We start from the raw sequence: 23,826 nt of genomic DNA, 5'->3' as shown, positions 1-23,826 counted from the left end.
ATTCATTAGTTGCGTATAACACCCAGCGCACCATGCAATACGTGCCCTCCTTACTACCCATCACCAGTCTATCCCATTCCCCCACCCCCTCCCCTCCGAGGCCCTCAGTTTGTTTCCCAGAGTCCATGTGGTTTTCAATGTGAAAATGCTCATCGGGGCGCTGGGCTGGCTCGGTGAGGTAAGCATCCGATTCTTGATTTTGGCTCAGGTCACGGTCTCAGGGCTGTGAGATGGAGCCTTGCATCTAGCTATGCGCTTAGTGTGGAGTCTGCTTGAGATTCTCTCTCCCTCTGCCCCTCCCCCGAGCGCTCTAAATAAATAAATAGGTTTTGTTTTTTTTTTTTTTTAACGCTCATTGGGGCGCCTGGGTGGCTCAGTCAGTGAAGCGTCTGCCTTCGGCTCAGGGTCCTGGGATCCAGCCCTGCATCAGGCTCCCTGCTCAGGGAAGAGTCTGCTTCTCCCTCTGCCTGCCACTCTTCCTGCTTGTGTTCTCTGTCTGACAAATAAATAATAAAATCTTTTTTGAAAATAAAAAATAAAAAATTTAAAAAATGCTCATCACTATGGGGCAGATTGGATAGATTTCGGCACTCGGAAAACAGCATGCAGCCATGAAAGACTGGGAAGGCCACCTCCAAGGGAGTTGGGAGGACTTCCAAGACAGATGTTTTAAGGGAAAAAAGCAAGATGCAGAACATGGTTTGCGGTCAGCTACCAATTCCGCAATGTGAAGAGATGAGTATATTTATAGATACAAACATACACAGATATGTGTTTGCTCATAACCACATTTACATAAATATGTCGTTGTATGCGCATTCCGTATCCTTGAAAGAAAACCAGGAAGTGGGAGGGAGGACAGCCCACAGCGGGGATCAGAGCGCAGCCCGGAGTCAGCGCAGCCCGGAGTCAGCGCAGCCCGGAGTCAGCGCGTCCCTCTGCTTCATTCTGTCCCTGTTGAGTTTGGGACAACGAGGTAGAAAAGGAGACGTGCTGGGATTTCTTGGGATAGATCCGGACCTCACAGGGTCAAAGAGTAGATCAGTGAATTGTTAAGTAGCACTTATGAATTCACCCTGAAAGCAGCATAGATAAAAAGAGGGAAGAACTCGCAAGAACACCAGCTATGACGGGACAGTGAGCTACGGGGAGTCGATCCAAAGGAATTCACCGTGTCGATAGGCGGGCATCGCGAGAAACCAGAGGCACTGGCAGAGAAGCAGCATTTGAAGAACTGATGGAGGAGGAATATTCCAGAAATGAGGACATGCAGGAGTGCCCAAATGGACCTTTAAAGTAGCCGAGTCCAACGGAACAATAAGAACTAATGTCACACTTCCGTGTATCGAAGGGAAACTGAGGAACATCAAAGAGAGAGAGAAAATGTTAAAAATTAGAAGAGGAAAAAGAGCAAACTGTCACACACATACACACACGTGCGTGCACGTGCACACACAGACACACATGCACGTGTACACGCACACACGTGAGCCCACACAGACACGCAGACGTGCACACACAGACACGGGCACACACACACACACCATGTACACACATGCACACGCAGACGTGCACGCACACACATGGGAACGAACGAGGCAGAATCCCCAGTGTCCCCATCAGCAGCCACCCGCTGCCAGCACCCGAGGGGTCATGCTCCAAAGCTGTCACCCAGGGACCATGTACCCAATAAACTCACTCGTAGGTGTGGGCCTGGCGAAGGGTGCAAGACACGCACAAGGATGGGTGTTGGCCATTATTTGTGCTGCTGAAAAGCTAAAAGCAGCCTCCGTGAGCGTCCATACAAGACCAGGTCGATGACTGAGATGTGTATGTGATAAAATACATCACCGAATACTGTGCAGCCGTGAAAGTGAGAGAGCTGGAGTGAGTGCGTCCCAAGACAACAGGAGAAAACGGAGGAAGGTCATTTCGGCCGAAAGCAAACACAATACTGTGTTCTGTATGGACACATATATCGGTGATAAAATATCCAAAAATACATGGGAATTCTGTAGATCCATCTCCAGATCGTAGTTCCCTGTGGGAAGGAAGGGACAGGTGTGTCATTGGGGAGTGTTATTTTGGGGTCTCCCGTTGTCTCCGTGGTATTTCACTTGTGAAAAGGACGCAGCAAACCGCTGGTCGGTGACAGCAGAGAGCTGGGTACAGGGGGACCTTGGCAGGACGTGCGGGTGGTTCAGAAGGCTTTACAGGGAAGCATGAACACGGGCGTTCAGGACGAGGCTGTGCGGGCGGAGAGGCGGCTGCAGGTGCGCTGCCTGACCCGGGCGCTGTGCCATTGTGATGTGTCACGGAAGGTGATGCAACAGAAGGGGCTGCAGCTTTTCCAGATCCACTTACTCACAGTTTCCCCCTCGAAGGAGAAACACTAGAGAAGTAAGACAAGAAACCAATCCCAGATCCTCTCTGTAGGGCGTCATGCTTCCCATAAAATAGCAAAGAGCACATGGATGCTCTTCTTTCTTCTCCCAGCTCTTTGCTACCTTGTGGGGGAAAATGAGTGGAAGACCGAAGCCGAGAAGGAGCGCCAGGTTTTTTAGAGGACATTCGGAGGAAGCCAGCAGCAGCGCCAGCCTCAGTATCCTGCTCTCGGAGCACGAGCACGGGAATGCTGACACCAACGGGTGCGTGACTCTGAAGCTCTCAGACCTTGTATGTCCCGCAGGCCAGACGCGATCTGTTTACTTGGAAAATAGCCCAATAAAAGCCTTTCTCCTTTTGAGAGAAAGTCATTTCCTAACAGTTTCCTGGCAGGAGTCTCTCTCTCTCTCTCTTTTTTAAGATTTTATTTATTTATTGAGAGAGAGAGAGACAGAGATAGTGACAGAGATAGTGAGAGAGAGCATGAGCGGGGAGGAGAGGGAGAAGCAGGCTCCCCCCTGAGAAGGGAGCCCGACGTGGGGTTCGATTCCAGGACCCTGGGATCATGACCTGAGCCGAAGGCAGAGGCTTCACCGACTGAGCCACCCAGGCGCCCCCGCAAGTGTCTCTAGATCACGGGGCATGCGGTCTCCCTTCCATGTCAGGGGTACTTTGATTCATTCCAGCCCATGGGGCACAAGGATTGTGAACCAGAAGCCTCCTTTAAAGAAGAATGAACCACAGCAGCGGCAAGATTACTATTTCACTCTAGGACTTCAGAGATTATTTCCGTTTTTACTTAGCTCGTCCATGTTCTGTGATTCATGGTGCTTAGCCCCACGGTTTAGATCCCTAGACACAGAGTGCGTTGAGCGCATCCTTGGGTGACAAATGACTGCACGGTTAGCGGGCACGCATTTGGAGCCAGTAACTGTGTCCTGTCGTCAGAGAGGAGTGGATTGGCTGCAAGGAAGCTGCAGGGAAGCCCTGGGTGGGGGGGTGTGAGGGCAAAGACTGCAGCCCGTCTCCCCTGCCCCCTCTGGGCCGCCTGCTGGGAAAACAAAAATGGAAAGTCACAGAATAGCCCCTCAAGTGGTAACAGCGGAGCCCCTGCACAGAAACAGTCCTGCCCATACAAGGGAGGGAGGACTACAAAGTTTTGTGTCATTTGTCTCATGATACAAGAAGACAGTATTGGACGGTCCCAATCAAAAGTAGCAAAGCGCACTCCCCGCAGAAGACAGGGTCCCACAGGCAGGGAGAAGGCATCCAAGGGGCTTTGAAAAGCAGAGGCTGACAGCCAGGGTTTTCCCAAAAAACAGAAGTAACCTTTGCCAAACATAGGCATGTGGTCATTTTCACTTCATTCAGCCCATCGGGAGGGCTCACCCGGGCTATAAATCCACCTTTGAATAACTCTCTTTAGGCAGCAGACCCCGCATGACCAACCAATAATATTTATAGAGGATGTGGTTTCAAGTTCACCTCCCTCCGAGGGCAAAGAATCGAGACAAACTTCTGGGTCGGGGCAGAGGTGACCTTTGGGGTGGAAAGCACAGGGTCTGGTAGGGCCACAAGAGGGGCTGCGGTGGGCTTTCGCTGCTTCTTGCTGAGGTGACGCGGGTGTGCGCATCCTGCGAAGGTCCACTGAGTCGGGTGGTTAGGATCTGTGTCCTTTCCATGTAGATGGTAGACGGAAGTGTTATGATTTTTTTTTAAGATTTTATTTATTTATTTGACAGAGAGAGAGAGACAGCCAGCAAGAGAGGGAACACAAGCAGGGGGAGTGGGAGAGGAAGAAGCAGGCTCCCAGCGTAGGAGCCTGAAGGCGGGGCTCGATCCCAGGGCCCGGGGATCACGCCCTGATCTGAAGGCAGATGCTTAACGACTGAGCCACCCAGGCACCCCCGATTATTTAAAGAACTTTTTCAGACAGTTGTTAATCGTCCTAGTTCTTTCGCTGAGTACCTGATTTCTTCCTTCCTTCCTTCTCTCCCTCCCTTCCTTCCTTCTCTCCCTTTCTTTCTTCCTTTCCCTTTTCTTTTTTTTAAAGATTTTATTTATTTATTTGACAGAGTTAGAGACAGCCAGTGAGAGAGGGAACACAAGCAGGGGGAGTGGGAGAGGAAGAAGCAGGCTCATAGCGGAGGAGCCTGATGTGGGGCTCGATCCCATAACGCCGGGATCACTCCCTGAGCTGAAGGCAGACGCTTAACCACTGTGCCACCCAGGCGCCCCGTTCCTTTCCCTTTTCTTTTCCTTCCTCCCTTCCTGCTTTCCTCCCTTCCTCCCTCCTTCCTCTCCTCCCTTCCTTCCTTCCTTCCTCCCTTCCTTCCTTCCTTCCTTCCTTCCAAGTAAGCTGCACACCCAGCTTGGAGCCCAGCCCAGGACTCTATCTGATGACCCTGAGATCATGACATGACCTGAGATAAACAGTCGGACGCTTAACCGACTGAGCCATCCAGGCACCTTAATACCTAATTTCCATGAAATCAGACTCAAATCTCTTCTCCTTCTGCCTGCAGACCGCAAGGATAACCCTTTCTGTTTTCTCCTTGTAGGCATCTCCACACACATGAAAACGCCCGTGCACACACGAGACCTAAACACAGCATAACCTTAACCAGTGTGACAGTGAGGGGCCTGACGTCTGTTTGAGTGTAAAAATACACCACCCCAGAAACTGTTTTCTTTCAATTCCAAAGCTCAGTTAAGAAGTGAATTAATTCTCAGACTCAGCCTAGAAGAAGCACATTTGTGGACTTGGTTGTAGTGGTTAGTTTTACATTCAAAGTACAGGCTAATGGTGTTGGACCCTTACGTTCTTTTTGTTTTTCTTCTCTTTAGGTTAACCCAGTCGTGGAAGATTGTCATAAGTACGGTGTCTATATTGACCCTCCTTCTTATAGGTAAGGTCCTTAAAACCATGTCGCAGGATGCTTCTGTGTGGGGAGGGGGATCTCCGTGGAACGAAATGCCAGAGAAAGTTCTGGAAGTAAATAAATGTTGCAGATACATGGCAAGAAAGACTCACTCATCCCCGGGGGCTGAAGAAATGGCTGAACGTGCTGTTCGCAGGTTTCTGATGGCCAGTATTGCATGTCTCAACCCCAGCACATGGAAAATTGCTCTTTATTTATTTTTATTATATTATGTTAGTCACCATACAGTACATCCCTAGTTTTCGATGTAAAGTTCCATGATTCATTACTTGTGTATAACACCCAGTGCACCGTGCAATACGTGCCCTCCTTAATACCCATCACCAGCCTATCCCAATCCCCCCCCCCCCGAAGCCCTCAGTTTGTTTCCCAGAGTCCAGAGTCTTTCATGGTTCATTCCCCCTTCTGTTTACCCCCCCCTTTCTTCTTCCCCTTCTTCTCCTACCGAAAATTGCTCTTTAATATATAGATGACTGGAAGCACAAAATGCCCAGGAAAATCAAGGTTCCAGCCTGGGTGGCTCAGTCTGTTAAGCGTCTGACTCTTGGTTTCAGCTCAGGTCATCATCTCAGGGTCATTGGATCGAGTCCCGCGTTGGGCTCTGTGCTCAGAGGGGAGTTTGCCTGAGTCTGTCTCTCCCGCTGCCTTTCCCCACTGCGAGCATGCATGAGTGCTCTCTCTATCTCTCAGTAAATAAATAAATTTTAAAAAATAGTTTTTATCTGTTATGTCCAGTGTTTGGACTTTCCCAGGGATGGTCTCGGTCAATTTTTTTTCCTTAAATGGGCCATACTTGTTTCTTCGTGTGCCTTGTAATTTGGTGTCAGAAGTGGGGCATTTCAGTATTTCAGTGTGGTAACACTGGAGGTCAGATTTCTCCCCTTTCCCAGGGTTTGCTGTGATTCCTCATTGAGGGCTATAGTCATTTGTTTGCTGATGGATTCAGTGTGTGCTGTCTCAGTGGTCATCAAGAGAGAGAACGAGGACTCTCCAAGTCTTGATCCTGTGACGCTAAGCTGGGTCACCCACGACTCTGCCTTAACCTTCACGTCCGGCTCAGACGGAGCCCGCAGAGCCACCTGAGAGGCAAGCCGAGGATCCTCTCTGTGTTCTCTTCTGAACAAGCACCCAGTTCCAGACATGCGTGCTGCATTCCCTGTTCCCTTCCAAGCCCTAGTCCCACAAGACACTACCTCCTCCGCCTTCTCCCTCCCACGCTCTGGGGTCTGTCTGCGACTTGCCCCATTCACTGTTCCTTGCCCAGGCGGGGAAGACCAATCTATGTCCTTAAATCTTGCTTTTTAAGATTTTATTTATTTATTTATTTGAGAGAGAGAGAGAGAGAGAGCACCAAGCAGGGGTGGGAAGAGGGAGAGGGAGAGGCGGAGTCCCCACTGAGCAGGGAGCCCGACGCAGGGCTTGATCCCAGGACCCAGAGATCATGACCTGAGCTGAAGGCAGGCACTTCACCGACAGAGCCACCCAGGAGCCCCAGTCCGTAAGTCTTTTAACAGATATCACAGCCTCCCAGAAAGCCCTTCTAGCCTAAGGGAGTGGGGACACGGACAGGTCAAAACTCCCACTGTAGACTTAAGAGCAAGTCTGTATCAGCCCCCTGAAACCAGCAAGCTGCACCAGCACTGTGGGCTCCCATCCTCCCATCCTCCCAGTCCCTGCCACCATGCTGGAAACCGGGGGATGGCAGGCAGGGGAGCAGGAATCCCACACTCTTAACAACAATAATGTCTTTTCTTCAGGCTTCTGCTTGCTGTGAGTTTGAGATTAGATTTCAGAGTCCAACACAAGCAGATCCTAGTCGTCTTTGCCTGCATATGAACATTTTAATGGAAACCTGATTTTGTTAAGCACCCAGTATTGACATTTTCCATATTGTTACCCAAGGATCTGATATTTCTTTAAGAATGTATGTATCTTTCATGCTTAGAGAAGTTCTTATCAATGCACGTAATATCAGGGCGCCTGGCTGGCCTCGTCGGTGGAGTGCGTGACTCCTGATCTCGGCGTTGTGAGTTTCAGCCCCACGTTGGGTGCAGAGATGACTTTAAAATAAAAATCTTTAGAACAAATACATGTAGAATATCGTCAATGGCTGCAGACAAACTCTTTCATCAGAGCTGGTCTTGTCGTTCACAGGTCTTGGCAATCACACGTGGCTTAAAGAAACAGAGTTTCCTCAGAGATCCGGACAATTTTATGCTCTAATTGCAGAATACGGTTCGAGGCTTTATAATTACCAGGTGACGTTTTGTTAAATCATTTCGTATGGCACTCGTTTAAAATCTAATATGCTCCAACTGGCAGTGTGTTGCCTTTGTTTTGCATGTGAATATCTAATAGAAATCGTGTAGGGACCAGAGTCCTGTTAAGTGGTTTTATGACTAAGAGACCCTACAGATTCTCCCCAGCCTCTGATCCCACAGGCTCCTCGATAGACTGAATGTTTGGAAGCCTTGTGTCTTTTCGTTTCTTCCCTGTGCAGTGAGGATGTCACCCTCTACCTGTCTCATTCTATTTAGCACATCACGTGTTTGTTTCCCAGCCTCACAGCTGGAGGGGAATTTGCTTCAGGATGATTTTTTTCTGGAATCTTAACCCATATCAGACTTAGGTGCTATTTAGATGAGGCTATGGACTTTAGAGTTTTCAGTCGGTGCTGGAATGAGCTAAGACTTTGGAGGCTATTGGGATAGAATGAATGCATTTTGCAAAGGACATTTATTTGGGGGCCCAGGGTCCGAATGCCACAGACTGAATGTTGACGTGGTCTCAGTTGAAACTAATCCCCAGGGATGGGGGGGGGGCTTTGGGTAGTGATGAGATCATGGGTTGGAGCCTCACAGCTAATGAGTCCCCTTCCAGAAGAGACCATAGACGGTGCCCCCATGCTCTCCGCGCCACACGAGGACACAGGAAGAAGACGCTATGAACCAGGAAGCCATTCTCACCAGAGGCCGAGTTCCCCAGCCTTGATCTCACACGTCCAGCCTCCGGGACCGTGAGAACTAGATTTCTGCTGCTCATAAGCTCCCCAGGCTAGGTGTTCTGTTACAAAAACTGAACAGACAATGGGTCTTCAGGGGAGGCTGTAGCCCGCAGAAACTGGCCAACAGGACATCACTGTGAACCACTGCTTGATGCTCCGGACGGGGAGGTCTCCCCTTTGTCCGGAAGCTAGTTCCATCTACATGGGCTAGACTGTGGCCAGACACCGGTGTCCTCTCTCTGGTCCACCCACTTCTGCCTCCCCAGCACTCCAGCCCAGGCCTTGCCCACTCCATGCTCTGCCTCCAAAGACCAGAGAAGAATGACTGGGGCCAGGTCTGCCATGGCGCGGCGGGAAGAAGGACAGACTGACGGACTCCACCCAGGCAGTTACCTTGCACCTGACTTCATGGCCACTGCTCTTGAGATCCTGTTTCCTTTTTCTCCGGCAACTACTGGAGGGCAGTGTGTCTGGCCATGTCCCCACAGGGGGCAACGGTGCTGGTAGGGTCCCCGCAGCATCCGATCCAGGGAGGACCGTCCCCTGGGAAGTTCACAGGTTGATACCTGGAATGGCTCCCAGCTGCAGGGGTGCCACCCGCTCTGCATATACTGGAATCTGTGTATCACGAGTGTCAGATCGGGGATGAAAGGAGAGCCCCAAGGAAACCCCAAAGGAGGGTCAGCCTGAGATACTCCCTGCGCCACGCAGCCCTCACACCAAAGGCCAGGACCCAGGCCCACAGGAGCTGGGGCCAGATGGTCAGATCATCACCAGGAAAACAGAAATGAGAATTCTAGCATGAGCAACAGAGGCCTCTGGTTACTGCCAATTTGGGATTGACCCCTATTACGATGGCTAATTCTATCGGTCAACTTCACTAGGCTAGGTGCCCAGATGTTTGGTCAAACACTAGTTCTAGATGGTGTGTGAAGGTATTTTTTGATGTGATCAACATTAAATGTATAGGCTTTGAGTAAAGCAAATTAGCCTCTGTAGCATGGGTGGGCCTCACCCAATCAGTTGAAGGTCTTGAGAGAAAAAGACTGAGGTCCCCCAAAGACGAAGAAATTCTGTCCCCAAATGGCTTTCAGACTTGAGCTACAATAGGAATACTTCCCTGGGCCTCCGGCCTGCCAGCCTCCCCGGTAGGTGTCAGACTCGCCAGCCTCCTCAATCATGGGAGCCAGTTCCTCAAAATGAATCTCTCTCTTTCTCTCCACACATCCTACTGGTTGGGTTTCTCTGGAGGACCCTGACCAACACACTCAAACTCCTCCGGTAGTTTATCGGGGCCTCAATGTCGGGCACTCCCTCTGCCTCCAATCTTCCACCCCAGATCTTGCAAGGGGGGCTTCTCCATGACATTCCCGCCCAGCTCAGGGGTCTCCTCCTCAGAGGCTTGTGGCCAGACTGCCCGTGACCGTGTCTGCACAGCCCCGTGTTGCCTCTACTGTGGACACGTGGTTGACTTGTGGAGCCTCTTCCTGCCTCCTCCCCACCCCCACACAGAACCGTAAGGAGCGGGGGGCTTGTCTGGAGCCTAAGGCAGTCGCCAGGTACACAGGGCCTCAGGAAATACCACCCCCAAGAATGAAGGATCTGACAGTGTTGTCTACCCCATTTTCAAAACACCTTCTTCCCTCCACCTCTCAGTGTCGGACAGACCAGCACACTCAGCAGTGCCTTCGTCCTAAAAATTTCTCCCGCTGAGCCTCTAAAGCCAGAATTTCTCAGCGGGATAGGGTTTCACTGTGGTCACACTATTGACCAGTGTTACCTGGTTTTCACTCAGAAGAAAGCCCTCTTAGAGACCTTGTGGCACTGACTGGGACTTATTTCTAGGTGGCTTCTTTTCTTTCTTTCTTTCTATCTTTCTTTCTTTATTTCTTTCTTTCTTTCTTTCTTTCTTTCTTTCTTTCTTTCTTTCTTTCTTTCTTTCTTTCTTTCTTTCTTTCCTGATTTCTTTATGGATCCCAAGCTACAAGCAATAGAAGCTGTTTTTATTCAATTAACAATAGATTTTAAACAACAGTCCCTTCTCTTCAGATATCATTTTTTAAAGATTTTATTTATTTATTTGAGGCAGAGAGAGAGAAAAAAAGCTCACACAGAAGGGGAGAGAGAGGGAGAAGCAGACTCCCCGCTGAGCAGGGAGCCCGATGCAGGACTCGATCCCAGGACCCTGGGATCATGACCTGAGGTGAAGGCAGATGCTTCACCGACTGAGCCCCCAGGCAGCCCTGGATACCATTTTATAACAGTATCTTATGCCTGACTAATATTCCAGGGAATAGACATGAATAAGTAACATAGTAACACTTATTTCCAAACAATTGGATTATTTGCAATTTTCTGATATTATAAACCTAAACATCCCTCTTTCCAAATCTTTGCAATCATGCTTAATTTCTCACTTAGGATTAACTCCTACGAGAAGGATAAACGATTCCTGGTTTCTAGGTGACCTTTGTGTAGTGAACCTTAATAACTTACTACTGCTTTTCAAGAAGCTAGCCGTGCCTCCTGCATTATCTGGGTACTAATAACCCCAGAGCCGAAGTGATTGTAAGCACATTAAATACACATTTCACTTGCTCCTTAAAATGAGGATTTCACAAGAGTTTACTAATCCATTTATGGATTAGGAAGCCTACTTAGAACAATTAGGGAGATTACTTGTGTGCCTGGGGCTTGAATTCGTTTTTTTTTTTTAATTTGACAGAGAGAGAGAGAGAGAGAGGGAGAGAGTACAAGTAGGGGGAGAGGCAGAGGGAGAGTGAGAAGCAGGCTCCCCACTGAGCAGGGAGCTGGATGCAGGACTCGATCCCAGGACCCTGAGATCATGACCTGAGCCAGAGGCAGACGCTTCACCGACTGAGCCCCCCAGGCGCCCCGTGTTGCCTGAAAAAGCAAAACACATCAGTGATCGCTTGGGCACGCAGCCCGTGCACTACACTTGGGACCAGACCGAGAAGATTAGCGTGGCCCCCGCACAAGGGTGATGTGCAAATTTGTGACGTGTATGAAACGTATGAGATTTCCATACTTTTAAGAATAAAACAGTTTTTTAAAAAACATGACAGCAACAAACAACACAGCTCTTTCTCCCCCGGTCCCTCCTTGATCCCTTCAGTGCTCAGGTGACTGCAAATGCAGACTGACCGCAGACTCCAGAGAGCTCCGTGGGGGGGCCACAGCGGGCAGGGAGGGTCTCTAGAAAGTTCTCAGAGAACCCGTGCTGGTGGCGTCACCAGGCGTGGTGCAACGCAGCTTCTCCCACACCTTTGATCTTCGGTGTTTTTAGCACGGTGCGTGGTGTGAATTTTGGTCATCCCTGTTTCCCACCCCAACCCCCCACGTCAGTGTCAGTGGCTCTGGTGCTGGAACCCCGCGTGGGGCCCACGGCTGACAACGTCCAGGCAGGGAAGGCTTGCCTGTGTGCCGTCCACGTCCTGCACGGCGATCTCACCTTCCAATCCCCTTTTCCTTATCCCTTTACTTCCTCGCTGGTTTATCGTCCTGTGTCGTTTCATGCTATGTTCCTGTCGTGGAAGCCCCTCGACACCCTTTTGGGGGAGAAGCCAAAACAAAATATATTTTTTTAAATCCTGAGATTTTTAGGGGCTCCTGGGGGGCTCAGTTGGTGAAGCATCGGCCTTCCGCTCAGGTCATGATCTCAGAGTCCTGGGATTGAGTCCCGCATCCGGCTCCCTGCTCAGCGCGGAGTCTGCTTGGGATTCTCTTCCTCTGCCCCTCCCCCCCAACTGGCAAAACGCCCCCAAAAAATTAATTAAAAAAAACAACAACCCAGCAGAGTCACTTTACTGCACACCACACTGTGCTCCTTTGGGCCCGCGGTCCTCACACAGGCGCAGAGGCCTTCGTGGGATGCCCTCCCTGCCCGAGCTACTTCGCGCAGGGCAAACGGGTAGGAGGGCAGGTCTGCGAAACAGAAGAGCAGACCAATCAGCAGAGGAGGCTGGGAACTGCTCCCCAGGAGTGCATGGATGGTCACTGTGGTGGGTTGGAAGATGACCCCCCAAAGCTGGCCAGGTCCCCAGCCTGAGAACCTGTGAGTGTCACCTCGACATGGAGAGTCTCCTCAGTACAGCCAGGGATCCTGAGATGAAATCATCCTGATTTCCCAGGCGGGCCCTGGAGCCGGAGACAGGGGTCCCTGAGGAGGCGCCCAGGGGAGGCCGGACAGAGACTGGAAGGAGGCAGCGCAGGCAGGGAGCCAGGAGCCACCAGATGCCGCCGGAAGAAACAGGAGGCCGAAGGTCCCTCTCTCCCAGCTTCAGGGGAAAGCACGGCCTCCGAGACCAAAGGGTACCGTTCTACTGTGCGAGGCTCCTGGGTTTGCAGCCATTTGTGGGAGAGCCTGGCAGCCACGCGGCCGAGGAGCTCAGGGCACAGAGGAGCTGGTGCCCAGCCAGAGGCTGGGTGTGCCGCAGCCCAAATACAGGCCCACTGTCCCCTGTCCCCGTGTCCGCCTCTCTGCTGATGCCTCCACCTGGGCCCTGCAGGTGCGCCCTCAGCGGCATCCTCACCCCCTGCTCGTTCTGGGCCTGGCCGGAGCATCACCCTGGCACACAGGAGATGGACCTGTTCAGACACCTTTCAGCCTAGGTCAACGTCTGCAATTCTGCTAATGGAATCCCGCCATCCATTGGGTCCCTCATGTAGAAAGGGGACGCCCCTCCTTATAACAAGAATAGCCTAAGGCCTCAGCATGGCCCTCTGATACCTCCTTCCTTCCTCCTCCCCCATCTGTTCCCTCCCTCCACCTCCTCTTTCGGTCCCCCCTCCTCCTCCCCCTCTGTCCCCCTCCCTTCCCTCTTCCTTCCCCCTTTGTCCCCTCCCTCCTTCTTCCTCCACCCTCGCTTTCTCCACCCTCCATCCTTCCTCCTCCCCTCCCCCTCCTTCCTCCCCTCCCCCTCACTCCCCACCTCCCCCTTCCTCCCCACCTCCTTTCTGTGTCCTCAGGAGCAGTGAGCACTTTCACTACCTTGAGAAACCGCCCCTCTTAGACTCCATTGTCACTTTCAGATTTGGTTGTTACTCGTCCCCACAAAATGTCAACTATTTACAGGAAGGCGGACAGACATGCAGGTGTGTTCGAGGACACTCGGAGTGCCCCCCCCACCATCATGCCTGTCTATCAGGTTGGAAATGTGATTTCTTTCCCCTTTACGAATAAGAACACTAACTCTGCTTGACTAGGCAGGATGTGGAATGATTTGGGTCCTCTGGTTTCTTCCAGGCCAGACTTCGGATGCCCAAAGAGCAACTGGAGCTTTTAAAGTGAGTGAGGTTTTCTGAGTCGCGGGACTTGCTGGTGTGACTCTGGCAGCAGAATGCTTTTCTAAAACCATAAAACTAAAAGCACTCCCGCTTCTGGGGCTCATTCCTTAAGGAAATATACACCGAGCCGTGCTTTCAAGATTAGTTACGATTAAAAAAATGAAAACAGCCTGGAGAAGAAAAACGGGCCAGTGGTTAAATACATTGGAGAATATCCGTGTAATGGGGAATGACAGAGCCTTCAAAAGAGCTGTAACAATGAATAATGTATGTATTTAATGAGTATAATACATAATAATGTATCAAATGCCTGGGAGGTGCAGCAGGACACAAGATCACAAACAGGATCTCTATTTTGTTGCTAATTTTCTCGTGGAATGTGAAAACTGTTATAACCACGCTGAAATGCAACCGTGCCAAACCTGGAACATGTATTGTTTTACAAATGGAGGGGGAGGCACCAGGGGAGTAGCGCTTACATTTTTCAACCTAAAGAAACACCTGCTGGCTTGACACGTTCATCTCATTGTGTCCACCAGTAATTCCCACAGTGTCCAAGTGGCAGAAGCCATTCTTGGAAAGCAACGTCTTGTGCCCTCCTGCTGTCAGGTGGCTGTCCCCAGCTGTCATCTCCAGCCATGCAGCCTCCAGATAACCGTCCTTGCCTGAGCCCGATCCACGGGACCTCAGGGCTCGGGATGAAATCTCTGATTCATAGCCCACTGGAAAGGCAGGGTGTTCCCCATTTGCACAAGGGAACAAGGTGGCTGGTGGGGACTTGTGCTTCACACTGTGAAGTCATGCAGCCTCGGGTCAGGGTGGTAGAGCCCCCTGGGGGGACGAGGGTCGTGCAAGTTTGGAGGAGCTCTACTTGCCTCCACAGAGCACGCCCCCAGCATTGGGACACCCTCTGGAAGCTTCTTCCCCTGAATGTCCTTGCTTTCCGTAGGGATTGAGAGGCAGTGTTTTAGACAAAGGGACGTCCCGAGCTCCCTCTCTGGACACTTTGTCTCTCCTCCACCATAAAGCCCCTCACCTCTTCCTCCCCTGCTCCTGAAGCCGAGCCCAAGGCGGAAAGCCCACGCTCCCTCCCTTCACATCGGGGGTCTCCCTTTACAGGAAGGAAAGCCAGACTTTGGAGAACAACTTCCGTGAAATTCTATTTTTAATTGAACAAATAGATGTTCTGAAGGCATTGCTTAGAGATACGCGGGACGGGCTGCACTACAGCTGGAACGCGGACGAAGGCGAGGACCCAGAGCCCCTGGAGGCCACCGACGAGGTAAGGGCGCTTGGGGGGGGGGGGTCGCACTGCACAGGCTCTGGGAGCGGAAAATTCAAGTGCTGGCTGCCATGAGTCTGTGTCCTCCTCCTGAACGTTCTCTCTGACAGGAGCTTACCCCAGGGAAGTTTGCCCCGGAAACCTGCTTTTCATTGCTGTGTCACGGAGAAGACTGTCATAATATGACTGACGTCCCGCCCAAGTCAATACCCGACTCCGTTTTATTTTCCAGTAAAACAAACAGAAGATCATTCAGAAATGCAGCCCCTGGAAACTTAAAGGGCAGAGTACTTTCATTCACAGAGCCGAAGCTGGTGCACCTGACCTCCCCAGCACCCGATTAGGGAACACGAGGCCGGGGCCCGTGAACCTGGCTGTTCTTGCCCGTCTCCCGCGCTCGCTTCTCTTCTTCCCTTAATGTCTACTTTCTGAAGCACCCAGAAAGCTGACCGTGACACCTCCTGCCTTCCGCGCCCTGTATTGTCATGGCCCCGGGACAAGGGTCCGCGTCACTGAGAACTTCAACAGTGGGTCCTCTGCGGACAGTTGCCTTTTTAGAATCAGAAGGTCCTTAAGAAGCCGGTATTAACTCAAGGATGGATGCTTTCTTTCTTTTTCTTTTTTTTTTTTTAGAAGACCTTGTTTGAGAAATAGAGAGAAAGAGAGAGTCAGTGGGGGAGGGGGGAGGGAGAAGCAGACTCTCCGCTGAGCAGGGAGCCTGATGCGATGTAGGGCTCGATCCCAGGACCCTGGGATCATGATCCGAACCGAAGGCAGTCGCTTAACTGACTGGGCCCCCTGGTGCCCCAAGGGTGATACTTTCTAACGAGCAGTCATGAACTCCATGTAAATGGCCTGATGCCCAAGTATCTACAGAATGGTCGAGTCTTTATTACTAAACAGAGATGCGAATGAAGGGGGGGACCCAGCAGGTGGCACACAACCTCCTGTGACCGCCTCACTGCAGAGCACGACGAGGGGGTCGTTAGGGTTTCTGAAGGGGTCTTGGGTCCATCCTTGCTAGGACTTGGGGGGCGTCTGGACACATCTCAGCGGTCCCGGGGAGCGGCGATCCCACAGCGCTATGGACGGCATTAGAAATCCGCGGGCAGCGTCTGGCTCTGGGCAGCTCTCTCAATGTTCACTGTTTGTATTTTGCAAATTATGGCCCTTAGGTCCGAATCAACAAAGTGAATTGGCAAAACTCAAGCAGTTGACCGAGACTGTTCACAGAGAATTCTTTTTAATATTTGCACAGGAGATGTCAAACTTGGTAAATTACGTCCTTAAGAAGTTGAGAGAAGACCAAGTCCAGATGGCCGACTATGCCCTTAAATCAGCTGGTGAGTAAAAACTGAAAAGTGAATGCTTCCAAGCTGTCCCTATTTTCTATATTTTATTTTCTACTTTATTTTTTAAAGATTTTTTTTGTTTGATTTTTAAGAAGTCTCTACACCCAGTGTGGGGCTCGAACTCACAATCCGGAGATCAAAAGTTGCATGTTCTACTGACTGAGCCAGCCAGGTACCCCTCTCTCTATTTTTTTTTATTAAGAAAATATACTTATTGGGGTGCCTGGATGGATCAGTCAGTGAAGCATCTGCCTTCATCTCAGGTCATGATCCCAGGGTCCTGGGATCGAGTCCCGCATCAGGCTCCCTGCTTAGAAGGGAGTCTACTCGAGATTCTCTTTCTCCCTCTCCCTCTCTCGCTCATGCTCTCTCTCTCTCAAATAAATAAACAAAATCTAAATAAACAAAGACACAGGGAGACGAACCAGAGAATCCTCTTTCTTTTTTTTAAGGACTGGCAGTCGGATACACCCTTTTTATGCTTTCTTCCCTCTATTGAATGCATGTACGGCTTCCATTTTGAAAAATCCATGACGACAAATGTAAATCCAGGGATAGTCCACGTAGAACGAGGACAAGCCGAACACGTGACGGTTTCTCAATAAATGTGAGCATGAAACGTCATGCCAATTTCTGGTTGGACCGAGATGGAGCGAGCCCATGCCAGCTTCTCCCACCCCAACCGACTACATGCAACGGAAAGATTTGGACAAAATATAAAAACAGAGATCCTGACCTGAGCCAAAATCAAGAGTCAGCTGCTTCACGGACTGAGCCACTCAGGCACCCCTGATGTTGTTTTTTATGTGTTTTTTTTTTTTTAAGTAGGTTGGGCTGACATAAAAGGCTCATCCCACGAGCTGTAAAATATGGGCATCTGTACGTCTGTTTAGGTAATAAGTACAGTCCACATCATATTTCCACCTCTGAATCAATTGTTCTGGAATTCACTCAATACCAGTTTCAGAAATGTGAAGCCACACGGAGCAAGCATGTTTTCTCAAAGTGACAAAATCTCAGCAGTAATGAGAGCGGGAAGCTGTACTCTCCCTACTAATTCCCAAGTGTGAACGTCCCATTACTTGCAATTTGCCTGGGAATACTTTTCTAACAATGTGGTGAAAATACAAGTGATGTGTTTTGAGACGTGTACTTCTTTATTTTCAAAATTGTTTTATCTTTGCAGGGGCCTCTATCATTGAAGCTGGGACCTCGGAAAGTTACAAAAATAATAAAGCAAAACTTTACTGGCATGGGATCGGGTTCTTAACTTACGAAATGCCTCCAGATATTATTCTGCAGGTAAAAGCTAGACTAAGAGGAATCTCTTTATATTTGAGGATTTTGTGCCTATTATTTATCATGAAAATATTAACACTCAAAATGGAGGCCACTCTGAACTTGTCACAGAACCTGTGACTGTCACCTTGCATTTTATTTTATCTTATTTTTTAATTATTTTGGGGGGAAGGGAGGGACAGAGGGAGGCACAGAATCTCAAGCAGACTCCATGCTGAATGCAGAGCCCGACACAGGGCTCGATCTCAAAACTCTGTGATCATGACCTGAGCCGAAATCAAGAGTTGGACGCTTAACTGACTGCGCCACCCACGCGCCCCTCTACTTGCATTTTAATAGTCATCAAACTATATACATTCTTTCTTATTTTATGAGAAGTAAACTATGATTGATTCATTATCAATTTTTTTTATCATTTTAAAATCAGTAAGCTAGATTATTTCTTAAATAGGACGTTTGCATTCCATATCTTTTCCTTAAGTTGATCCTGTGGGCCCCCTTTTTCATTGAAAACGTCAGTCTTTCAACAAACATCAGCTCCAGGTGCACACCCCTTAATGTCAGCACCGTGCCACACGCTCTCCAGACCAACACATTCCTACAAAGTCCAAGTGTGAGAGGAAACATTTCCAAATAACATGTGAGTTCAAGTCAGAAGGCTCTAGGTAGACACCAAGAGATGGTAGGGCTGCTCTTAACTACAACCTACAACCTGAAGTCAGTTTCCAAGGTAGGAATACCTTCCAGGGCAATCGTACGGATCTCACTGCAGACTCTAGATCTGGAATTCTGTACATTTTTCTTCCTTACCACCACCACCGCTTTGACCACCACCACCTCCACCATCATCACCACTATCACCTCCGTCAGCACCATCGTCACCATCACCATCATCACCATCGTCATCATCACCACCATCGCCTCCACCACCACCACCATCCTCACCACGATCACCACCACCATCACCTCCACCATCATCACCTCCATCACCTCCACCACCACCACCATCATCTTCATCATCACCATCACCTCCACCACCATCGTCACCTCCACCACCACCATCACTTCCATCGCTGTCTTTACCACCAGCACGCCATCACCACTCATGCCAACTGGCTGCCTTCTAGCAACATACAGTCTAGTTAGAGCAATAAAAGAAAATGCACAATGAATTATATATATATATATATTATATAATTATATATTATATAATTATATTATATAATCATATAATAGATAGTCCTATAATAAAGGGCTTTGAGGGATAGAAGCATAATGTGCTCTGGAAGAACAACCAAACCCCTGGGTATCTTGGCAGTTCTCCTGTGTGGTAGGTACCTCACACAGTGCTTTTGTATTATAGGCATAAGCGAGATCTGTGGTCAATAATGTTTTGCTGACCAATATTGCAGTCATGGATCTATACAACCCGATAAGAGATTAACTCGGTGTTTTCTTTCCAGCCGGATGTCCACCCTGGGAAGTGCTGGGCCTTCCCGGGTTCCCAGGGTCACGCCCTGATCAAGCTTGCCAGGAAGATCAAACCAACCGCCATTACCATGGAGCACATCTCGGAGAAGGTGTCTCCCTCAGGAAACATCTCCAGCGCACCCAAGGAATTTTCCGTCTATGTGAGAGACAATCAGAATCCGTGTGCAGAGTGGGTTGTGCTAGGAGGGGGTTGGCTAGGAATCAGGCGCTGGGATGGCATCTGAACTGTGCAGCTGACCATTTTTATCACTGTGAGAAAGTGACTTCTTTCCAGGACCTCTGCTTTGCTCTCTACAAAAGAGAGAGGGTTGGAGCAGATGATTTCTATTACTTTCTTTTTTACTTTGATCAAACCTATATGTGCACAATTAAAAAATCAACAGTCTCATATGCTTAGAACCAAACACTCTTTTCTTCTGCCAGGGCTCCTACCCCAGGTTTCTACTCTCTGGAAGATTCCATTGGCCACAGTTTTAGCTGCTTTGTTTTGGTACACTTGCCTTCATATTTGCTTTTACCATTATTTCTTCTTTTTTCTTTTTTTAAGTAACCTCTATGCCTAATGTGGGGCTTGAACTCATCACCCCAAAATCAAGAGTCACATGCTCTACCAACTAAGCCAACCAAGTGGCCCTGCTTTTACTTCTTGATTTTTCAGTTTTGCTTATCTACTGACTTCCTCCGATGAAAAATGAAGATTAGTCCTCGTCCACGGCTCTGCCATCCTCCCCCAATGTCTAGGTCTTACTTTTCTTTAAAAAGCAAGTTTATTGCGATGTCATTCACACACCAGCAATTGGCTTACTTAAAGCGTTCACGTCAGTGGCTCTTAGTATACGCACAGAGTTGTGTATCCATCACCACGATCGACTTTAGGACATTTTCATTGCTCCGAAAGAAAACTTGCCCTCCTTAGCTGTCAGCTCTCATCGCCAAGCCCGCTTCCCCTCCCCCGGCACCGCTGACCTGCTTTATCTCTGCAGAGTTGCCTACTCTGGACATTTCATGAAAGTGGAGCCATATAATATGTGGTCTTCAGTGAAAGGCTCCTTCCACTTAGTATCATGTTTTCAAGGTTCCTCTGTGCTCTATAACGGATGTCCACACTTGATTTTTTTAAACTGCTGAATGATAGGGGCACCTGGGTGGCTCAGTGGGTTGAGCATCCGATACTCTTGGTTTCAGCTCAGCTCATGATCTCAGGGTCCTGGGATCGAGCCCCACATGGGGCTCTGCGTTCAGCACGGAGTCTGCGTAAGACTTTCTCTGCCTCTCCCTCCCTCTCAATCTTATTCTCTTAAATAATCTTTAAAAAAATCGTAAACATTAAAAAAAATAAGAATAAATAAATTGCTGAATGATAAATATTTCATAGTGTAGATAGACCACGTTTTATATATCCACTCATCAGCTGATGGGCATTTGAGTTTCCCCTTTTTTGACTATTATGAATAATGCTGCCAGGAACATTCGTGTGCAAGTCTTTGTGGAACATTGGTGTTCCTTTCTCTTGGATCTGTACCTGGAGGTGAAATTACTAGGTCAGTGGTCCATCTGTGTGTCATGTTTGAGACACAGGGAATATGGCATATCTTTCTTCAATCAATATACAATGTTTTCACTGTTGCTGTGTGAACGGCGTTGTTCTCATTGAGCCCTATAGTATATTGGAATACTATTTTCTTTGTGTAAGGCTTTGATGTTCCTGTTCGTTAAAACATCGAATTTGTTTTAATTATTCCTGTTCGTTTTAATTGAATTTGCTTACTTTTCTATATTCCTATCACAAAACCATTCCCCGCCTCTTTTTCCAAAGGGTAAAAATCCTGCCACTATGTTCCTTCATGTCAGATCGTTTCCAAGTTTCTTCTTTATTTTATTTTTTAAAGATGTCCTTCTGACCCATTCTGCCCTTCTGCTCTGATCTGACCAGAACTTCATGTCCGCATCCTGGGGATTTGAATCACCTAATTTATTATTTAAAAAATCTTTTCTCTCTAATTTTCCTTCTTTGTTTTTTGTTTCACCTTCTGAAAGATTTTATCAACTTATATCCTAATGCATATATTGAATTTTTCATTTCTGCTGTCATGATTATTCTAAGAATTTTTTTTTCCTGCAACTAACTACTTTTTTTAGAGTCTAAATTTCTTCCTTCATGGATGCAATGTCTTCTCTTAAGCTTCGGAAGATAATAATAGATATTAATTATAGTCGTGTTGCATTTTCTCCTACTCCCTCCCAGTCCTTATTCCCAAATACCACTTCTCCTATTTGTGGAAAGGTGCTTTTCTCTCGTGTCTGGTGATGCTTGTCTGTTGCATTTAAGAGCCAAAGGGTACAAAGCCAGCTGAATGCTCCGCGTGCAAGGTGGTGGCTGCCAACGGCGAGCCACTCGGGTGGGTGGTCTGCTTGGGCCGATATTTCCAGACTCCCCATAGTGTGATATTGGGCAGGTGGACCCTTGAGGAATCCTGCAATCTTGTGCCCAGATTTCAGCTTGGTCAACCACACACGGGGAGAATAGGGGCATGGGACACCCGCGCCCCCCCCCCCGCCCACCCACCACTTGCAACCCCCTGTCCTACCCCCAGCCCGTGGCCCCATGTTTGTCCTTCCTGAGAACTTGCAATGACAGCGTCAGACATGCTGCTGGTCCCCCCTACAGCCAGGGTAGTCCATTCTTGCTCCAGGCCACTCTACCAGTCACCAATCGGCTGCCTCCAGACTTTTTGTCTTAGTGTCTGTTCCCAGGTGTTTCCTGTTGCTCTATGCCTCTCTTCAACTCCTTGGTGGCCCTATCTGGAGGGGGGGCTTGTAGTTAAAACATGGGTGCTCAGCTGGCTTTGTATACCCTTTGAATGCCTATAAATGGCATGATTCTGGGTCACAAGACAGAAAGCAAACCACTACCTTTTTTTTAAATATATAGATTTAATTTATTTGACAGAGAGAGAGCACAAGCAGGGGGGGCAGCAGGCAGAAGGAGAGGGAGAAACAGACTCCCCACTGAGCGGGGAGCCTGATGTGGGGCTTGATCCCAGGCCTCTGGGAGCACGACAGGAGCCAAAGGCTGCCGCTTAACCGACTGAGCCACCCATGCACCCCTCACTTTGAGCTTATTTTATTCAAAGTATGCCAACGGCAAATTCAGTTACTGAGCCAGAGTTAATGCTGGGATTTGCTCTAGTTCCCTGCCTCTACCTACCTATCATCTATCTATCTCTCTCTCTCTCTCTCTCTCTCTCTATCTATCTATTTATCTATCTCATCCATTGACTGATTAATCAATCGATCTAACTATTGTCTATCTATTCAGTCAGCTCTATGGTCAGTCTCCTCTTGCCTCACAAGCCCCGGAGTTAGACACCTCTTGGGTGTGTAGGGCAGCACTGGGTCCTGGCACAGCACCGTGCTCCTGGTGGATCCCCAAAGATGTCTCATGAATTGTTGCTACCTGGACAGACAACCACCTCCACTCATGAGAACCCCCTTGTCTGTTGTTTTCTTTCACAGGGCATCTCGAAACAATGTGAGGGAGAAGAAATTTTCCTAGGTCAGTTCGTATATAACAAAACGGGAAGTACCGTTCAAACATTCAAGCTCCAGGTAATGAGCGCCCTGGAAAACGTGGGGTGTGAGGACCTCCATCCCGGGGCAGTGTTGTGGGCATTGTTGATGCAAAATGTTGTGTGACAATAATTATGACAAAAGTATGAGCTAAGGAAGGCTTGGCTTAGCTTCAATTTTTAGCTCCAAGTGTTACATGGATTTTAATGCCTAAAAACCAGGCAAATACCAGAGTGGGTTCTAAGCCAGATTCTTCCTCATCTGCTACTTTTTTTTTTTTTTTTTACTATATTCATTTTCTCAGTCTTTCCCTTACCTAATGGGTCCCTTGATACTGTTAGGTTTGGTGGTCGCTAAGTCATCTCCCATGGAGATGGCTGCAGGCAGACAGGAGCTCAGGAAGAGAAAATAAATACTAGACAATTGTGAGTCAAACCTCCCTTCCTGACACTGAGGAGTGTTAGGGAGAGGAAATGAGGGGAAAATACCACCTATTAACATAAAACCCCTGAAAGCCACGAAGGTATATGAAATATATTTTCGTTATTTGTCATTGGTCACAGGAAGATTTAGAAGGCATTGCCTCCCATGTAAAAACAAGTGTGTTATAGACCATACTTCCTGGCCAATGCCGAGATAATCCGAGTTGGAAATGACATATGTGTTAGAAATGAATGAACCTGTAGTTTCTCATATGTGACCGTTTATCTGTTTCTCTCCCGCTCCCACCTGGGGGCTCCGTCCTTCTTATGAGCCCTGCACTTACTTACTGGGACCTGTTTTCCCATCCATGAGACTGGGGGTCTAATAAAATACTGGTTAGGAAGGAAAGGAAGAGTTCTAATATCCCATTATATCAGCATCCCCTGGGATTCTTGGAGATGAATATCTGTATAAGGCATTCATTTGTATCTTTTCTTTATTTTCAGCACGACGTTTCTGAATCCTTATTATGTGTGAAACTGAAAATCCTCAGCAACTGGGGACACCTGAAGTACACATGTTTATATAGATTCAGGGTCCACAGTACCCCAGGAGAGAGCCCCTAGAGAGGAACCCTTGCAGACGTGACCACAGGTCCAGAATGTGGGACTATTCTTATTCCTTCAGATCCACTGCACCCAGAAGAATCCGAATGGGAGTGGGAGGGAAAACTCAAAGAGGTTCATACCTGCCAATAAAAAGTGAATGAGT

General features: G+C 48.7%; 1 protein-coding gene and 1 pseudogene across 1 annotated transcript; both read left to right on the top strand.

Annotated features, from left to right (window-relative positions):
• Positions 1-2,520: 2,520 nt before the first annotated feature.
• Positions 2,521-23,681, top strand: SUN3 (Sad1 and UNC84 domain containing 3). The gene is made up of 10 exons (XM_045792194.2): positions 2,521-2,648; positions 5,233-5,294; positions 7,482-7,585; positions 13,598-13,638; positions 14,758-14,920; positions 16,179-16,263; positions 17,459-17,574; positions 19,035-19,202; positions 22,579-22,671; positions 23,562-23,681. Exons 1-10 carry the CDS (start codon positions 2,521-2,523, stop codon positions 23,679-23,681), a joined length of 1,080 nt encoding a protein of 359 aa, XP_045648150.2.
• LOC123789676 (U6 spliceosomal RNA) lies at positions 11,267-11,367 on the top strand (annotated as a pseudogene).
• Positions 23,682-23,826: the final 145 nt, after the last annotated feature.

The sequence above is a fragment of the Ursus americanus genome, chromosome 3 (genome assembly GCF_024610735.1).
Source record: "Ursus americanus isolate L20-20 chromosome 3, mUrsAme1.1.p, whole genome shotgun sequence".
Taxonomy (NCBI): domain Eukaryota; kingdom Metazoa; phylum Chordata; class Mammalia; order Carnivora; family Ursidae; genus Ursus; species Ursus americanus.
This window is presented reverse-complemented; position numbering and strand designations above follow the sequence as displayed.